This window comes from Ahaetulla prasina, chromosome 16 (assembly GCF_028640845.1).
Source record: "Ahaetulla prasina isolate Xishuangbanna chromosome 16, ASM2864084v1, whole genome shotgun sequence".
Classification (NCBI taxonomy): domain Eukaryota; kingdom Metazoa; phylum Chordata; class Lepidosauria; order Squamata; family Colubridae; genus Ahaetulla; species Ahaetulla prasina.
In genome coordinates, this window is record NC_080554.1 from 10,899,653 (window position 1) to 10,916,338 (window position 16,686).

At 49.3% G+C, this 16,686-nt stretch overlaps 1 protein-coding gene across 4 annotated transcripts in view; it reads left to right on the plus strand.

Annotated features, from left to right (window-relative positions):
• The first annotated feature begins 609 nt into the window (after positions 1-609).
• The window catches only part of ODF2 (outer dense fiber of sperm tails 2), a 33,149-nt gene continuing 17,072 nt past the window's right edge, over positions 610-16,686 (plus strand). The window contains exons 1-6 of one of the 4 annotated variants that reach the window (XM_058159605.1): positions 610-911; positions 3,541-3,616; positions 6,341-6,466; positions 9,106-9,276; positions 12,469-12,644; positions 15,628-15,757. In XM_058159605.1, the coding sequence (XP_058015588.1) occupies positions 610-911; positions 3,541-3,616; positions 6,341-6,466; positions 9,106-9,276; positions 12,469-12,644; positions 15,628-15,757 (981 nt within the window). Of the gene's footprint in view, positions 912-3,540; positions 3,617-5,091; positions 5,203-6,340; positions 6,467-9,105; positions 9,277-12,468; positions 12,645-15,627; positions 15,758-16,686 lie in introns of those variants that run through there. The other 3 variants (XM_058159602.1, XM_058159603.1, XM_058159604.1) reach the window with 3 other exon arrangements.

Consider the following 16,686-nt stretch of genomic DNA (forward strand, 5'->3'; position numbering starts at 1 on the left):
TCCCAAACCCAGAAGGGTCTTTATTCCCTCAGGGGGGCCCCAGTATGAATGAAGTCCAATCCAAACAGATACATCCAGGCCCGAGTTCCCCCCCCCCCAAGAGCCTTTGATCTGATCTAAAGGAACCAAGGTGGTAGGAGATGACGGGAACTACAGTCCCCGAGCTCAGAAAGGGTTACAATATATATATATATATATATAATGTTCCCTTTAGTTGTATTCATTTTATGTATCAATTCATGCTTATACTTATATATATATATATATTATTTAATATGTATTTGACAAAATAAATATTTTCCCCAATCCGACAGCCGTATTCCAGTTCCAGGTTTTCCCCAGAGCCGTTAGCAGAACCGAGGCCTGTCAGTTTTTTTTCCCCTGCCCCTCCCTTCGTTTCCCCGGCAACGGCGTCGCGGCATTTCTTCCCCCTCCCATCTCTCTCTCGCGCGGCGGACGCGCCTTGTGACGCCCCGCGCGGCGTCTCCTGGCAACGGAGGGCGGGACTAAGGGCGAGCGAGCCGGGCGGCGGGCTGCAGGCGCGGGCCGGGCGGAAGCGGAGGCTGTCACGAGGGTGCGCGCCGTTTGGCGTGGGGTTTAAACCGTCCAATGGGGGAGCGGCGGGCGGGGTCTCGGAGGCGGAGCCGGAAGCCGCTCTGCGGGTCGTGGAGCGGCGGCGGCTGTTCGGCGGCGGCCGCGGCGGCGGGAGCCTGCCGGTGCTACAGCAGCGGCGGCGGGAGCGGAGGCGGCGGCTGCTACGGCGGCGGGGGAGGCGGCGGCGGCTTCTGGCCGCGGCCGCCGACGCCCCGGCTCCCGTGTCTCCATGGTAGCGTGGGCAGCTACCGCCGCCTCATCCACGGCTTCGAGGACGTGCTGAGGCGGAGGCTCCGCGGTCATCTCCGAACCTCACGGTGAGCCAAGGGACCACCCCCCCACCATGGAGGGAGCGGGGAGTGGGGGGGAGAAGGGGAGGGATCAATGTCAGCGACGGGAAGCCGCGTGGGTCAAAACCGCCGCTTCGCTCTCCTCGGGTAGACTGCCCCTGCACGGGGAGGCTCTGCTTCCGCCTCTGAAAGCCTCCATAGGAGGTTTCTGGGCCTGGAATTGACTGACCGGCCGACCGCTTATAGAATAGAATAGAATAGAATTTTATTGGCCAAGTGTGATTGGACACACAAGGAATTTGTCTTGGTGCATATGCTCTCAAGTGTACATAAAAGAAAAGATACGTTCATCAAGATACAACATTTACAACACAATTGATGGTCAATATATCAATATAAATCATAAGGATTGCCAGCAACAGTCATACAGTCATAAGTGGAAAGAGATTGGTGATGGGAACTATGAGAAGATTAATTATCTTTTCTAATGTAGTCTATCTCAGGGGTCTCCAACGTTAGTAACTTTAAGGCTTGTGGGAGTTGAAGTCCACAAGCCTTAAAGTTACTAAGGTTGGAGATCTCTGTTCTATCTAATCTCTCTCTCTCTCTATATATATATATATATTATCTAATCTCTTATCTACATCTACTTATATCTATCCATTCATCTATCCTCTCTCTTTCTCCTACCTACCTACCTATCTATCTTATCTATCTTATTACCTGTCTATCTCATCTATTCCCTCTTTCTCTCTCTCTCATCTAGCTAGATAGCTAGCTATCTAGTTATATATCCCTATCATCTGTCTGTCTATTTCTCTATCAATTGTCTGTCTGTCTATCATTTAGTGTCTTCTATCTGCCTTCTATTTTCTCTGTATATCATCTGTCTACAATAGCTATCATCTATCATCTAATGTCTTCTGTCTTCTATTTTCTCTCTATATATATCTATATCTATATATATGTATCATCTATCTGTCTACAGTATCATTATCATCTAATGAGGATCCAGATTGTTGGGGGCAATAAAAGTTGACTTTGTATACAATATACAAATGGATGAAGACTATTGCTTAACACAATGTAAGCCGCCCTGAATCTTCGGAGAAGGGCGGGATATAAATTCAAATAATAATAATAATAATAATAATAATAATAATAATAATAATAATAATAATAATAATAATAATAATAATAATAATGTCTTCTATCTGTCTTCTATTTTCTATCTCTATATGTATCTATCTGTCTACAGTATCTATCATCTAATGTCTTCTATCTGTCTTCTATTTTCTCTCTACATATGTATCATTTATCTACAGTATCATCTATATAATGTCTTCTATTTTCTATCTCTATATGTATCTGTCTACAGTATCATTATCTTCTGTCTTCTGTCTTTTATTTTCTCTCTATATATGTATCATCTATCTACAGTATCTATCATCTAATGTCTTCTATCTGTCTTCTGTTTTCTCTCTCTATATGTATCATCTATCTGTCTACAGTATCTATCATTATCTAATGTCTTCTATCTGTCTTCTGTTTTCTCTCTATATATGTATGTATCTGTCTACAGTATCTATCTTCTTTCTATCTATCTATCTATCTATCTATCTATCTATCTATCTATCTATCTATCTATCTATCTATCTTATCTATCTTACCATCTATCTCAGAGGTCTCCAACCTTGACAACTTTAAGCCTGGCGGACTTCAATTCCCAGAATTCTGGGAGTTGAAGTCCTCCAGGCTTAAAATTGCCAAGGTTAGAGACCACTGATCTATCTAACGTCTTGTTTTCTGTCTTTCTGCTATCTAATCTCGCTCTCTGTATATCTACTATCGATCTCTTATCTATACTTATCTATATTTATTAATTCATTTATTATATTTATTTATTAAATCGATTGGCTGCCATCTTATCACAAGGTAACTCTGGGAGGCGTACAATCCTAAAAAAAAATCTAGCCGTATACATTGAAAGATACAGCAAACCACTAAAGCCAAATTACACAGGGGGAAGGGGAGGTGGGATTTCTTGTTAACTCGTTTTCAAAGGCAGGCTGGCGTTGCCAAAAACCTCTGGGATGGGTGTGCGCTTGAAATAGAAATACAGGTAGTCCTCGTTTTGCGGCCACAATGGAGCCCAAAATTTCTATTGCTAAGCAAGGCACCGGTTAAGTGAGTTTTGCCCCACCTTGCCACAGTTGTTCATGAAGCAATGCAATTGTTAAGTTAGTAACCTGGTTAAGTGAACCTGGCTTCCCCATGGACTTTGCTTATCAGAAGGTCGCAAATGTAGATCACGTGACCTTGGGGCACGGCAACCCTCATAAAAGCCAGTGGCTAAGCGTCTGAATTTTGATCACATGATCATTGGGATGCTGCAGCGGTTGTAAATTGTAAGGGGAAAAAAAGCCATAAGTTGCTTTTTTCAGTGTCGTAACTTCGGACAGTCACTAAATGAGCTGTTGTAAGTCGAGGATTACCTGTAAACATTGTGAGTTAAAAGAGAGAGAGAGAGAGAGAGAGAGAGAGAGAGAGAGAGAGAGAGAGAGAGAGAGACCTTTGTGGAAGGTTTCTGCCCAGGAGAAAGAAACACTGAATTTCCTTGAAAAGCGCTAACTTCTTTTTCCATTTTTGCTTCCAGATTGTCCCCATCGATCAAGAGTGGAATAATCATCACAACCCAGAAACCCTGCACCCAAGACAGCGATACGCTATCTGTAGGTTGCTGCGCCCACCGGGTCTCCCGTGAAGCCCCTTTTGACACTTGAAATAACAGCACTAACCTTTTCCTTTTTAAAAAAAAAAATGGGGTTGCTTTATTTCAGATGGTCAGATGGAGTTGTTTATAGTGGTTGGATGGCGTCTAGGAAGCTTTGTGATCGCCAGTGACCTGGGGAGTAATCTTTTATTTGTTGCGTATCTAGGGACAAACGGTGGTAGATTCCAAAAAGCAGGATAGTGTTTACGGGATGGGTGTGCACATGAACCGGACAAAGTTCTGATTGTTCAGCTAAACGAACAATTGCTTGGTGCTCCTGTTTTTATGACGTATATGGGAAGTCCTGAAATTGAGCTGATCCACAAAGTTTCGGATTGCCACTGCGTGCATCGTTGTGACATGCCGGTTAAAAGAGAACGCGATTTGCTCGTGATACAACTCTTAAGTCACAATTTAGCCAGATGAGAAAGCCTTTTCCTTTATATCGGTGGTAGTCAACCTGGTCCCTACCGCCCACTAGTGGGCATTCCAGCTTTCATGGTGGGCGGTAGGGGTTTTGTCCGATACTGAAGCACTTTCCTTTTTTTTAAAATTTAATTGACTTTTTAAAAAACTTTCATAGCATTATTTAAAAACATTTTCATTAGGTTTTCATAAAATTCCCCGTGACAATTTAAATTTCTGAAAATATACTATTTGCATCGCCCGCACATAAGTTTAGTTCACGTTACGTAAGTGAAACTAAATGGTGCTATAGTGCGACTGCAAACAAAAGAGCCTCGTCCCAGAATAGCTCTCGCATCTCCCCCCACACCACCCAGCTGTAACAGACAAGCAGAGCTGGTAGCCGGCGCCCCCCCCAACCGAATCCACGATGCGTGAGAGGCATGCGCAGATGGCGATACACGGCACATTACTGTGGAACCGGTGGACGGTTAGAAAATTTTACTACTAACAGAGATACAAAAGTGGGCGGTAGGTATAAAAAGGTTGACCACCCCTGCTTTATATGAAGGAACTGGGAAGCTTTCAAAAAAAAGGACATTGATTTTTAAACCGCTTTATTTGAACTGGTTCAGACAAGAAACATCCACTTGCCGGAGGTAAAAAAAATTTCAGCCGTGCTAAATGAGAATGGGAAGCAAAGGCTACAATTCTCAGGAGTTTGTTCTGCTTGTGCTCATCGGTCGCTGAAAGACATCAGGGCACCATGCTCTGTAGAGACAGACGTGTGCCTCTTTGATAGGATGTGGCTCAGTGGCAGGTTAAATTTGTGGAACGCGGACGGTTTCTTCCATAGGTCTGAGGAAGTGGCTCCTAAGGCTGTGAGAGTGGTCAAACGTTCTCTTTTGGCGTTGTTGTTCTTCTTGTTTTTTAACCTTAGTGGCACTCGTGTTATTTCCAGTCTACTTATTCACAGGTTGCCCTTTCCACTCTTATTGAATGCCCTTTCCTGTTTGCCCGACGAGAAGCATGAAGAGCCGTTCCACAACTCCCCCCTTGCACGTCCACGTGGATGAAAGTACCCCTGTCCATGTCCATATTAAAAAGGGTCAGAAAACGCCACCGTCGGCAAAAACCCAGGTACGAAGGGGCAGCCGGGCACCTTCCCGAGCTCTGCCCCCTGCAAGGCCAAGTGTCTGTCTGCTTTGTGGCTGCTCCTCAGTATCCATGCCAGCTTAACTCCCTCTGTTGCTGCTGCTGTTGCTTGATGCTTGCTCTCTCTTTGCTGGAAATTGTGCGTAACTGTATATAAAATTGGGGCGAGTGTTTTGTAGTCGTGGCCCCAGTTTTCTCCATCCAAAATGTAGGACTTTTGCTCAGCGTCAGCTCTGCTGCTCAGGAGGATGGATCCTGACTCGTTCTCTTCTGTAGTCCCTTCTAAGGGGAGGTTTGTCACTGAGCTGAGCGAGGACAGCTCGAAGGAGGAGGAGGAGAAGAAACTATAACATTTCTTAGCGGGGTTGTGTGACTTTCCTATCGATCAGCGAGCTCCCGGAGGATGGAAGGAATAAAACTCGGTTTAAAAGTTCCCCGTGTGAAGAGGTCCAAAACCGATTAAAAGTTCTTAGGAAGGAGTTATTTCGGATCTCCCACGCTTCCTGTCCTTGTCTCATTGGCTTAGCGTTGCTTAAGTCACAATTTGTGTGGCTGTGCTTAACTGAATTGTCTGCACTGAGGTCCCCACACCTCTCCTTAGAAACCTTGCCTAAATGATGCCGGGGCGAGTGGAGGGAGGGCTTCCCCTTCAACTGTTCCGGGCTTCTGTCAGAAGAGGCCAGGGCAGGGGCTGTGGTTCTTCGGCTGCCACGCTCCAAATTGCCCCCCATCTAATCTTCCCAGGGTAACTAAGGGCCTGCTTCGCATCACAAGAGGCTAGGCAACCTGGGTGATGTCACAATGGCCTTGGCTAACCCAGCCCAATGCTCTTGCCAGTCTGTCCCCATACTCTCCTAGCTATGCGGTACCTATATTTCTTTTTCCTGAGCGTGATTACTGAGACTGATCTGTGATGTAGAGGGTGACGCTTTTTCTGTGGTACAAGTTCTTGGCATGCCTCCGGGCAAGGGGGGAGCAGGGGTGGCGGGCAGAGGGGAGGGAGGGGGGGAAGCCACGGTTTGCTTTGCAGAGTCTCGCCCCCCCGCGGTCACCGTCGTCGTCCGGGAGCGGGAACCGAGGCTCAAAAGCTCCTCTCCCTCTCCCCCTCCCACCTCTCCCGCAGCAGAGGCACAAGCAGAAAATGAAAGGGGATACCGTCAATGTGCGCCGCAGTGTCCGAGTAAAAACTAAAGTCCCCTGGATGCCCCCAGGCAAAACATCTTGCAGAGAATCATCGTACAAGTGGGAGGTAGGCAACAACACCCTTCCCTCCCTCCCTCCCTGCAGCCGGGCCGGCTCTCGGTTCTTCTTGGGGAGCCAGGATTGGGGGGATTTTTCGGCTACCTTCCACAGACAGGGTGGCTGTGGCTGTCTAAACTAGCGGTCCCCAAACTTTACGGCTTGGTGGCCCGGCGGGGATGGCCAAGCAGAGGGGAACCGGCCCGGCATTTGTATAAGCCGAGCTGCGGCGTGCGCGCCAAGCTGCTGCTCAAACACATAAGCCGAGCTGTGCATAACCATTTGCGCGGCCCAGTCCTGAACACATCACGGTGGGTTGCGGCTCGTGGGGCTGAGGGCACTGGTTTAAACCACGCGGATTGTTTTATCTCTCGGGTACTGAGGCTGAAGTGCCAGTAGAGCAGGGGGGGACAGACAACATAGGTACTGGGATGGGGTGGGAGGTAGCAGGCCCCAACCTTTGGGGCGCCAGGGATCGGTTCCGTGAAGAGAGGTATTTCCACGGCCCGGAAGGAGCGTGGTTTTGTGCGCTGCCTGCATCTCATAGGGCTTCGCTCGTTTGCGTGGCCTGGTTTCTGGTGCGCTGAGGACCGGTGCTGGTCTGCAGCCCAGGGATTGGGGGACCCCCAGTGTAAGTCTCATGTGGAGCAGGAGGGAGGGGGGAGAGAAGTGGTTTGGTTTAAGAACTAAGCATTTCCGTCCCCTGGTTGCTTTTCTTTTTGATTTTTAAAAAAATGTTATTCAAAGCATTCAATTATAGACCAGTGATGGCTAACCTTTTTGCCATCGCGTGCCAAAAGTGGGGTGTGTGTGTGCAGGGGGGGTCGCGCACCCCACACCCATAATTCTATGCTTCCCACGTATGCACGCGTGACCACCCCACACTCCCCACGCTTTTGGCACGTGATGGCCTGGTGGTTCCGGTAGGGCCGCTTTTTGCTTTCCCCAGGCTCCAGAGCCTCTCTAGGAGCCCGGGGAGGGCAAAAACGGCCTTCCCCACCCCCAGAGGCCCTCCAGAGCCCAGAAACAGCCTGTTTCCCTACTTTTGGTGGGCCTAGAAGGCCTGAAAATCAGCTGGCCAACGTGCGCATGCGCACTGGAGCTGAGCCCGGGTGCCCACCGATATGGCTCCGCGTGCCACCTGTGGCACGCCTGCCTTAGGTTCGCCATCACGGATATAGACTTTAAAATACTTAAAATGTAGGCTACAAAAACTAAAATGCAGAACATGAAATGAAAAAGCAGAACAAAACTAGACATCCCCACCCCCCAAAAAAAGGGAATAAGAAGAAAAACCAAAACAAATATAAATTGTCCCCCCTACTTGAATACTGATAAATATATTTCAAAGATAATTTTTTTTTTAATTTACATTTATATCCCGCCCTTCTCCGAAGACTCAGGGCGGCTTACAGTGTATAAGGCAATAGTCTCATTCTATTTGTATATTTACAAAGTCAACTTATTGCCCCCCCCACCAATCTGGGTCCTCATTTTACCTACCTTATAAAGGATGGAAGGCTGAGTCAACCTCGGGCCGGGCTTGAACCTGCAGTAATTGCAGGCTGCTGTGTTCTAATAACAGGCTTCTTTACAGCCTGAGCTACCACGGTCCTGTCCATCCCCCTCTCCCCCAGTTGCAAAGCAGCCAGGCAATTTATAATTTTCTACAACATGGTTTATCCAACCCGCTTGGCCTGGAATCTGTCTACTAAATATGGAAAAATAAACATAGTTAACGGGTAAAACCAACAGCAAAATTAAACTTCAACACCCTCTGTTAACAGTCCATTATAGGTAGTTCTCAATTTACGACCACAATTAAGCCCAAGATTTCTGCCACTAAGCGAGACAGTTGTTAAGTGAGCTTTCCCCGTTTTACGACCTTTTGTTGCCACAGTCGTTAAGTGAGTCCCTGCGGTATTTGAATTAGTACATTGAATGAATCTGGCTTTTCCCCCTTGACTTTGCTTTGTCAGAAGGTCGCAAAAGGGGATCGCGTGACCCCAGGACCCTTCAACGGTCATAAATACGAGTCAGTTGCCATGCACCTGCATTTTAATCACGTGACCGTGAGGATGCAACGGTCATTAAGTGTGAAAAAGTCCCATTTTTGCCAACACTGTCGTAACTTTGAACGGTCACTAAACAAACTGTTGTAAATCAAGGACTACCCATATTGTATTTTCCCTTGCGGAAAGTCCCTCGGTGGATTCTGGTCTAACCTAAGTCATCCCAATGCTCGTCCCGCATGTTTTAACACACCTTCCTCTGAAGAGGTGCGCTGTGGATGCTGCCTCCAGTCGGTCTGACCCTCCGCCCTCTTCTTTCCCTGGCACCAGTTCAACCGGTTTGGAACGGTTTGGGCGAACGAGTAGTGGCGATCTGCGGGTGCCGGCGCTATGCTGTCCTATTTACCCACGCTTTCTAAGCCGCACAAGCAAAGCGCACCCGCGGAAAGCTCGCGCTCACATTTTCGGTGCGCGGCGAACCGGCGGTAAAATGATATGAAGCCCACCTCTGCCCGCCAAACTTCCCGTTTTCCACTTTTCCCCCCACCGCTTTGATTTCTGGAGGGCAGCCAGCTTAGGGGAGGCTGCTCCGGGGTTTTGGGCTCTATCCTGTTTCGCTCTTGCCACCCTTAATCAGGGACCGACCCATCGCCTGGAAATCACCCCTCCAGATTCCGACAAGCTGCTGTCTGTGCTTCGCTTGAGTGATCTCTCCACCGACGAGGAGGACGCCATTCATTGCAAGATGAACAAATACGAGAAGAAGATCGACAGCTTACTCAATGTCGTGGGAACATTGAAAAACGAGGTGGGGGAACTATGCATGAATTGTCCCAAAGGTGCTCTCCCCCCCCCCCCCCGGTTATGAAGACGTTTCGCTTCTCATCTAAGAAGCTTCTTCGGTGAGGAATGGAAGGATTTGTATCCCTTGCAGACAGCTGGTCATTTGCATTGTTTTTAGAGTCCTTGAGACCGCCTGGAGGTTTGTTTGCGTCAGTGAAGGGACACAGGGCAGAAAACCTCCTGCAGCCAAGAAGGCTCCACACTCATTTGAACCACTCAGGTGACCCTGAGAACACAGATAAACCTCCAAGGGGCCTCAACGACTCTCTAAAACAGCGGTTCTCAACCTGTGGGTCGCGACCCCATTGGGGGTTGAATGACGATTTGCCAGGGGTCGCCTAAGACCATCGGAAATATGGGAAGTATACTTGCGAGTCAAAGAACGCGCTCCAATGGTTGACTCCACAAGCCAGCTGCAGGCTCTTCAAATCGCTAGCCAAATTCGGCTTCAGGCGCGATGAATTAAAAAAGAGAGAAATCTTTGCTCTGATGTCTCCCTCTCAAGCCAGCTGCAATCACTCCCAATCGCTAGCCTAATCTGGCTTCAGGCACAATAAACTTAATAGGGGAGGAGTCTCCACTTTAATGCCTCCGTCCTCAAGGCAATCGCAAGCTGTTTTATCGCTAGCTTCAGGCGCGATAAATTCAAAACGAAAATAATTTTATGGTTGGGGTCGCCACATCGTGGGGAATTGTATTAAAGGGGTCGCAGCACTATAAAGGTTGAGAACCACTGCTCTAAAAGGATGCAAATCAGAGGTGAAATGCTCTGAAGTCTGCTACCTGTTTGCTTCGCGTGCGCATGCGCACCACAGGCGCTACCGCACAGCACTGAAAAAGGATTAAGAAGCCTTTTCTGAGTCTTCAGAGATAAATAGTACCGCGAAGTGGGGGGGAACAGCTGTGCCGTGCGATTTAGCTTCGCTAGAAAGCAGGATTTCCTGTTTTCTAGCAAATATAAATCGTGCAGCACAGCTGATCGTCGGAAATACCGGTTCGCCCGAACCGGTAGCTTTTATCACTACCGGTTCGGTAAACTGGTCTAAACTGGTAGCATCTCATCCCTGATGCAAATGGACAACTGTCTGCAAGGAGTATATAAATCCAAGTCGGAGCTGAAGAAGCTTCTTGGATGAGAAGCGAAACGTCTTCAAAGAGAAAAACAAAACCAGAAAGTCCTGTTGCCTCTTGAAAAAAACACCTTTGGAACAATTGTGACCTGGATGACTGAGAATCTCATAATAGACATTATGCTTGAATTGTATCCGTCTCTCTATCCTCCCTTTTCACACGCATGAGCCAAAACGTCTGGAAGGAGCCATATCTGAGGACCCAGCATTGACTGAGTTTTTGAAAGAAATATGAAATGGTTCTTTCCTCACCTCACCCCCCGCCCCTCAAAAGTAAAAGCAGTAAAATGAAGAGATTAATTAAGTTTTTCCAATATTTTTTTCACGGTCTTTGACCAGTCTTGAATTAGTTTTTCTTTTCTGCAAATCTTTGATTTACCATTAGGCAGCTAATTAGAATTAAGTAGAATTTGCTTTTTTTCCACCTCCTCTGCTTATTTGGAGCTGCCTCCTTAGAAAAGAGCCAAAGCAAGAATAAAACTGCCAGTGCTTATTTTTCCAAAAATACGAGAACAGTTTAACGTTGAAAAATCCTCTTTGTTTACTCAACTTATATAGGTACTAATAACTGCCTGATAAATCAGATTAGAGCAGTGGTTCTCAACCTTTATAGTGCTGCGACCCCTTTAATACAATTCCACATGATGTGGCGACTCCAACCGTAAAATTATTTTCGTTTTGAATTTATCGTGCCTGAAGCCGTATTGGCTAGCGATCTGAACTGCTTGCGATTGCCTTGAGGACGGAGGCATTAAAGCGGAGACTCCTCCCCTATTAAGTTTATGGCGCCTGAAGCCAGATTAGGCTAGCGATTGGGAGTGATTGCAGCTGGCTTGAGAGGGAGACATCAGAGCAAAGATTTCTCTCTTCTTTAATTCATCGCGCCTGAAACCGAATTCGGCTAGCGATTTGAAGAGCCTGCAGTTGGCTTGTGGAGTCAACCATTGGAGCGCGATTCTTCGACTCGCAAGTATACTTCCCATATTTCCGATGGTCTTAGGCGACCCCTGGCAAATTGTCACTCGACCCCCAACGGGGTCGCGACCCACAGGTTGAGAACCGCTGGATTAGAGTGTGTTGACTTGTGCCTGTGATTATCCACACACTGATAAGGAGAAATGTTGGAGGCCTGAATGATGGCATTCAGAAAATTTAGGATCGACAACTGGGGCGGGTTGACCAAACCGGAACACAATTTGTGATTTCGTCCCACATTCCTAAGAGTGATCTATCACAGGGGTCACCAACCTTTCGGACCTCAGGGACCACTAAATTCATAATTTAAAATCCCGTGGACCACTAATACGATCTGCTTAATGTAGCTAGGTGGTCATGTGACTGGGTGGGTGTGGCCAACTCGACACTCACGTTGAGAGGTGTCTCGCTGGTCTCTACTCACCCCTCCCCTCCCAGCCACTCTTCACCTGCCTGCCCAGGCTCCTTAGGGCCCCAACAGTTGTTGGAGCTAAGCAGCCACCACGAGAAAGAGTTGGCAAAACAGCTTAGTTCAAATTGGATCTTACCGAGAAGGAGGCTCAGCGGGAGCACCTCACTGAGGACTAGGAGCATAGGCTTTCCAAGCAGAGGGAAGACTTGTGGGATTGCAAGGCCAGGTATCAGCATCTGGAGGCTCAGCGGGCTGAGATGGTCAGCCAGTTCCAGGTCATGATGCAGCCCTCCGGCTCTTTGTCACCAGCAGCACTTCCCCCCAGCCTTCGCCCAAAGCCCCACACCAGGAGGCTGAAGCAGACCCCAAGTCAGAATTCCCCCCACCCTTCTAACCCACACAAAAAGACCCTGAAGAGGGAGACTCTCTGCACCAACACAAGCGTTTGTTGCACGTATCCGTCCCAGGGGCCGTAGTTTGAGGACCTCTGATTTAGTGCAATATAAAAAATGTGAATAATTTTTCTGCAGACCACCAGTGGTCCACGAACCACCAGTTAGTTGGCGCCCGCTGATCTAGCGTGAGTTTCTGGAGTGCCACGGATAAACTCGCGCGTTGACTCGGTTCTGCTTGTCCACAGGTCAAATGTCCACAGATGCCAAAGCCTGTTGGGACGGGCTGTGTGGCCAAGCGTCTTCTGGAGGAGCAGAAGGACGAGTTGGACGAGGTCACTCAAGAGCTGGTGGAGACCGAACACGAGAACACAGTCCTCCGTCGCAATATTGAAAGGATGAAGGAGGAAAAAGATCTCAGCATGTAAATGAAATGTTGATCAACTTGGGCATTGGGAAGGACCATCAAGGAATGGTCTTCTCTAAAAAAAAGTTAGGACAGGTTCCTCCCAACACAATTCCTCAGTCCTATCACCAACCTTGGTCCAATTAGGCAAACTGCCAAAGGCCTTTCTTGGCAAACGTTCAGAAGACACCGATACAAAAATAAATGCAACAAGACAAAGCTATCAACGTTGTTTTCCGGCAAAGAGCCCAAATGCCGTTGCGGGTCTGTTTTAAGCCTTATGGGAGGGGCCAATCATCTCTTGGCCCTACTCCCGAGTTGTCCTCTCTGCTTGAGCTGCTCTTGCCTTCTGGCAGCTCTTCTCATGCGTGCATCAGGAACAGGCTCCTCCTGTTCCTCTGCCTCCCTACTATCTGTCTCTGGAGGCTCTGGAGTCCGCACCTCACTTCCCTCTGGCCCTGGCCCCACCTCTGCCTCTGATGCAGAGTCCTCATCCGGGCCTTCCCCAGCCTTCAGGACTGGCCCATTTTCTTGCTCAGCATCATCGCTGTCTGAATTGGTTGTCAGCGCCACAGGCTGCTGGAGGACAACAACAGGAAGGATTTATGCTCCTTGCAGACAGCTGGTCATTTGCATTAGAGAGTCGTTGAGGCCACTTGGAGGTTCATCTGTGTCCTCAGGGTCACCTGAGTGGCACAAAAGGATGTAGAGCAGTGATGGCAAACCTTTTCGCCACTGAGTGCCCAAACTGGAATGTACACGTGTGTGCTTGGAACCCTAGAAACCCAAACACCAGGTGGTCTTCACGTTTCCGGTGCTCCGGTGCGTGGAAATCAGAAAAGCAGCTGGCGACAGCACATGTTGTGTCTGCGCCTCCCAAGCCAGGCTTCCTGCCAGAAAGTGACTTGGAAAGTGAGGGGGAAGGGCCGTCAGGACTTACCTCGGGAGCACCGGCTTCCCTGGCTCAGCTCCAGGAGCCAGAGACAGGCCAGGTGGAGGAGATAACGAGGCCTCCATCCCCTGACTCTTCCCCCCACCAGGCCACGCCTTCAGACCCAGCTGATGGCAATCAGGCTTGGTTGGACCCTAGGTTTCGTAGGCAGGAGAGGCGGGAACAACAGAAGCAGGGGTGGGGCAGGCCTAGGAAGTGCTGAGTCATGGAGCCACACCCCACAGGATATAAAGGCAGCAAGAGCTGCCGTGCCTCTTCGTAGCAGGCAAATCAACTGATTAACTAAGAGCTGAAGTTTGTTCCTGGGTGACTCATCGGCGTTGAGGGAGATAACGGAGACCCTTGGCAGCCGCTGGCTATTTTGCTGCCAGAGCTGATAGTGCCGGCTAATTAAGCCATCACTCGGACGGAGGCAAAGGAGGACAGAACAGCACATGTGCGCCCACAGAGAGGGCTCTGCGTGCCACCTCTGGCACGCATGCCATAGATTCGGCATCACAGGTGTAGAGCCTTCTTGGAACCCTTGAAAGGACTGTGTTAGATCTTTCAAAAAGGCTCCACACCCATTTGCACTACTCAGGTAACCCTGAGGACACAGATAAACCTCCAAGCGGACCACTAATATCATCTGCCTAATGATTGGCTGGCTAGGTGGTCATGTGACTGGGTGGGCGTGGCCAGCTTGATGTCACTCACATCAAGGGGCGCCTCGCCGGCCTCTACTCGCCCCTCCTCTCCCAGCCACTCCTCTCCTGCCCACCTGGACTCCTTAGGGCCCCCGATAGGAAGCAGTTGTTGGAGCTAAGCAGCCACCAGGAGAAAGAGTTGGCTCAGTTCAAATTGGATCTGACCGAGAAGGAGGCTCAGCAGAAGCACCTCACTGAGGACTAGGAGCATAGGCTTTCCAAGCAGAGGAAAGACTTGTGGGATTGCAAGGCCAGGTATCAGCATCTGGAGGCTCAGCGGGCTGAGATGGTCAGCCAGTTCCAGATACAGGCTCCGCTGGAATAAGACCCTTTGGCTCTTTGCCACCAACGGCCCTTACCTCCAGCTTTCGCCCAAAATAATTTTTCTGCGGACCACCTAAATTTTCTTGTGGACCACCAGTGGTCTACGGACCACCAGTTGGTGACCCCTGCTCTAAAAGATGCAAATGACCAGCTGTCTGCAAGGAGTATCAATCCTTGCATTCCCTACCACCATCCAGTCAGAGCCGAAGAAGCTTCTTGGATGAGAAGTGAAACGTCTTCAGAGGAAAACCAGAAAGTCCAGTTGACCCTTGGTGGGGAGGTGAGGGACTACAATGCATTTGTGCATGCATTGAGTTGTGTAGGCCGAGCTTTTGACCTTAGGGATCAAGCCCATCCCTCGCTTTTTAGCTTAGAAGCCAGCCTATTAAAAGAGAAACTCAATTTTTTTTTCTCTTCTCTCCCTCTGTCATGTCCCACTCCTCCGCTGACGGCCGGGTCAGGGAAATCCGAATCAGGCGTGCCTCTGCAGCTCTGCCAAAGTCCTAGCAAAGTTCTCAAGGCAGGCAGGAGACCAGGAAGTGACTTCAGCAATCCAAGTTAGACTTTGCCTGACTCAGAGAATGCCAGAAAGCAGATCCTTTATATAGGCCATGGGGTGTGGCTCCATGACTCAGCACTTATCCAGGCCTGCCCCGCCCTTCCTTCTGTTGCCTCCGCCTATCAAGTCTTCTGACGCGAGGGTCACTCCAGTCTGCAGCTGTTGGCAATTGACCTCCCTCAGGCTCACATGCTGTGGAGGAGGGGGAGGGGTCTAGTTGCTCCGTTTGCCTGGGCATGGAGCCAGAGCTGGGGGCTGGAGGTACTTCCTCCTCCTCAGCCTGTCTGGGCATGGAGCCAGGGCTGGGGCCAGGAGGCATACTAGGAAATTCCTCCGTGTTCGGAAGCAGATAAGAAGGCCCCGGCTGTGGTGAGATCGGACGAGACACAACACCCTCTCTCTCTCTCTTTATGGTCTTGCAACTCACCCCTTCCCCCTTCCGCACTCTTTCTCTGATATTCCCACGTTCTCCTGTTTCAGACTCCAGAAACGGCATCTGTTGCATGAGAAGGAGTGTTTGATGTCCAAGCTGGTGGAGGCTGAGCTGGATGGGGCAGCCGCTTCCAAACAGATCCAGGCCTTGAAGGACGTGATTGGGAAGCTGAAAACGGTACGGACAGAGCTGGCTGTGCAGAGGGGCAGTTTTTCCTCTCCTGGGAGGTACAGACCGTCCTTGACTTACGACTACAATTGGGGCCGGCCTTTCCCACCGATACGTGACCTTCTTCGCCCCTGCGAATCATGGGACAGGTAGCCCTCGACTGAACAACGGTTTCATTTTGTGACCGTTCAAAGTTACGACAACGCTGAAGGGGAAAAGAAAAAAGGAACTCAAGACCGTGTTTCACACTTACGGCCTTCTGCAGCCTCCCCGAGGCCACGCGATCAAAACTCAGTCACTTGGCAAGTGGTTGGTCCTTATGACCGTCGCTTTGTCCCAAGGTCATGTGATCGCTTTTTTTGCGGCCAGCAAAATCAGTGGGGAAGCCGGATTTACTTAACGACCATGTTATCGACTGGAGCGGGTCACTTAACAACGGCCAGAAAGGTCGTAAAACGGGGCAAAACCTGCTTAACCAATGTCTCGCTTAACAACAGAAATGCCGGGCTCCATTGCAGTCGTAAGTCGAGTGAATTGCGCAGTCCATAAGCGAATCTGACTTTCCTCCTGGCTTTGCTTGTCACTGGGAATTTGTCACTTTACAATGACAAATGTAAATGGACGGTTGCCATGTACCCAAATTTGAATCCCATTGTTGTGACCCGTCGGCCGCCGGCCCATCCAACAGCCAAATCGGAAAAGCAGGAGGAGGCGTGAGAGTCAGGGCCAGCATCAAGGCAACCTGAGAGCTCCAAGGGGGAAGAGGAAATGGAGCTGTCAGAGAAAGAGAGAGAGAGAGGGGGGGGGGGCGGAGCCTGGGCCGTTCCTCCCCTCCAATGGAGAGTCAACAGCCGCCAGGTCTGGAGCTGGCTGATGAGGAAGAGGAGGAACAGCTGGGTCCAGTGCCTGACGTGCTGCAGAGAAGGCAGAGGAGAGGA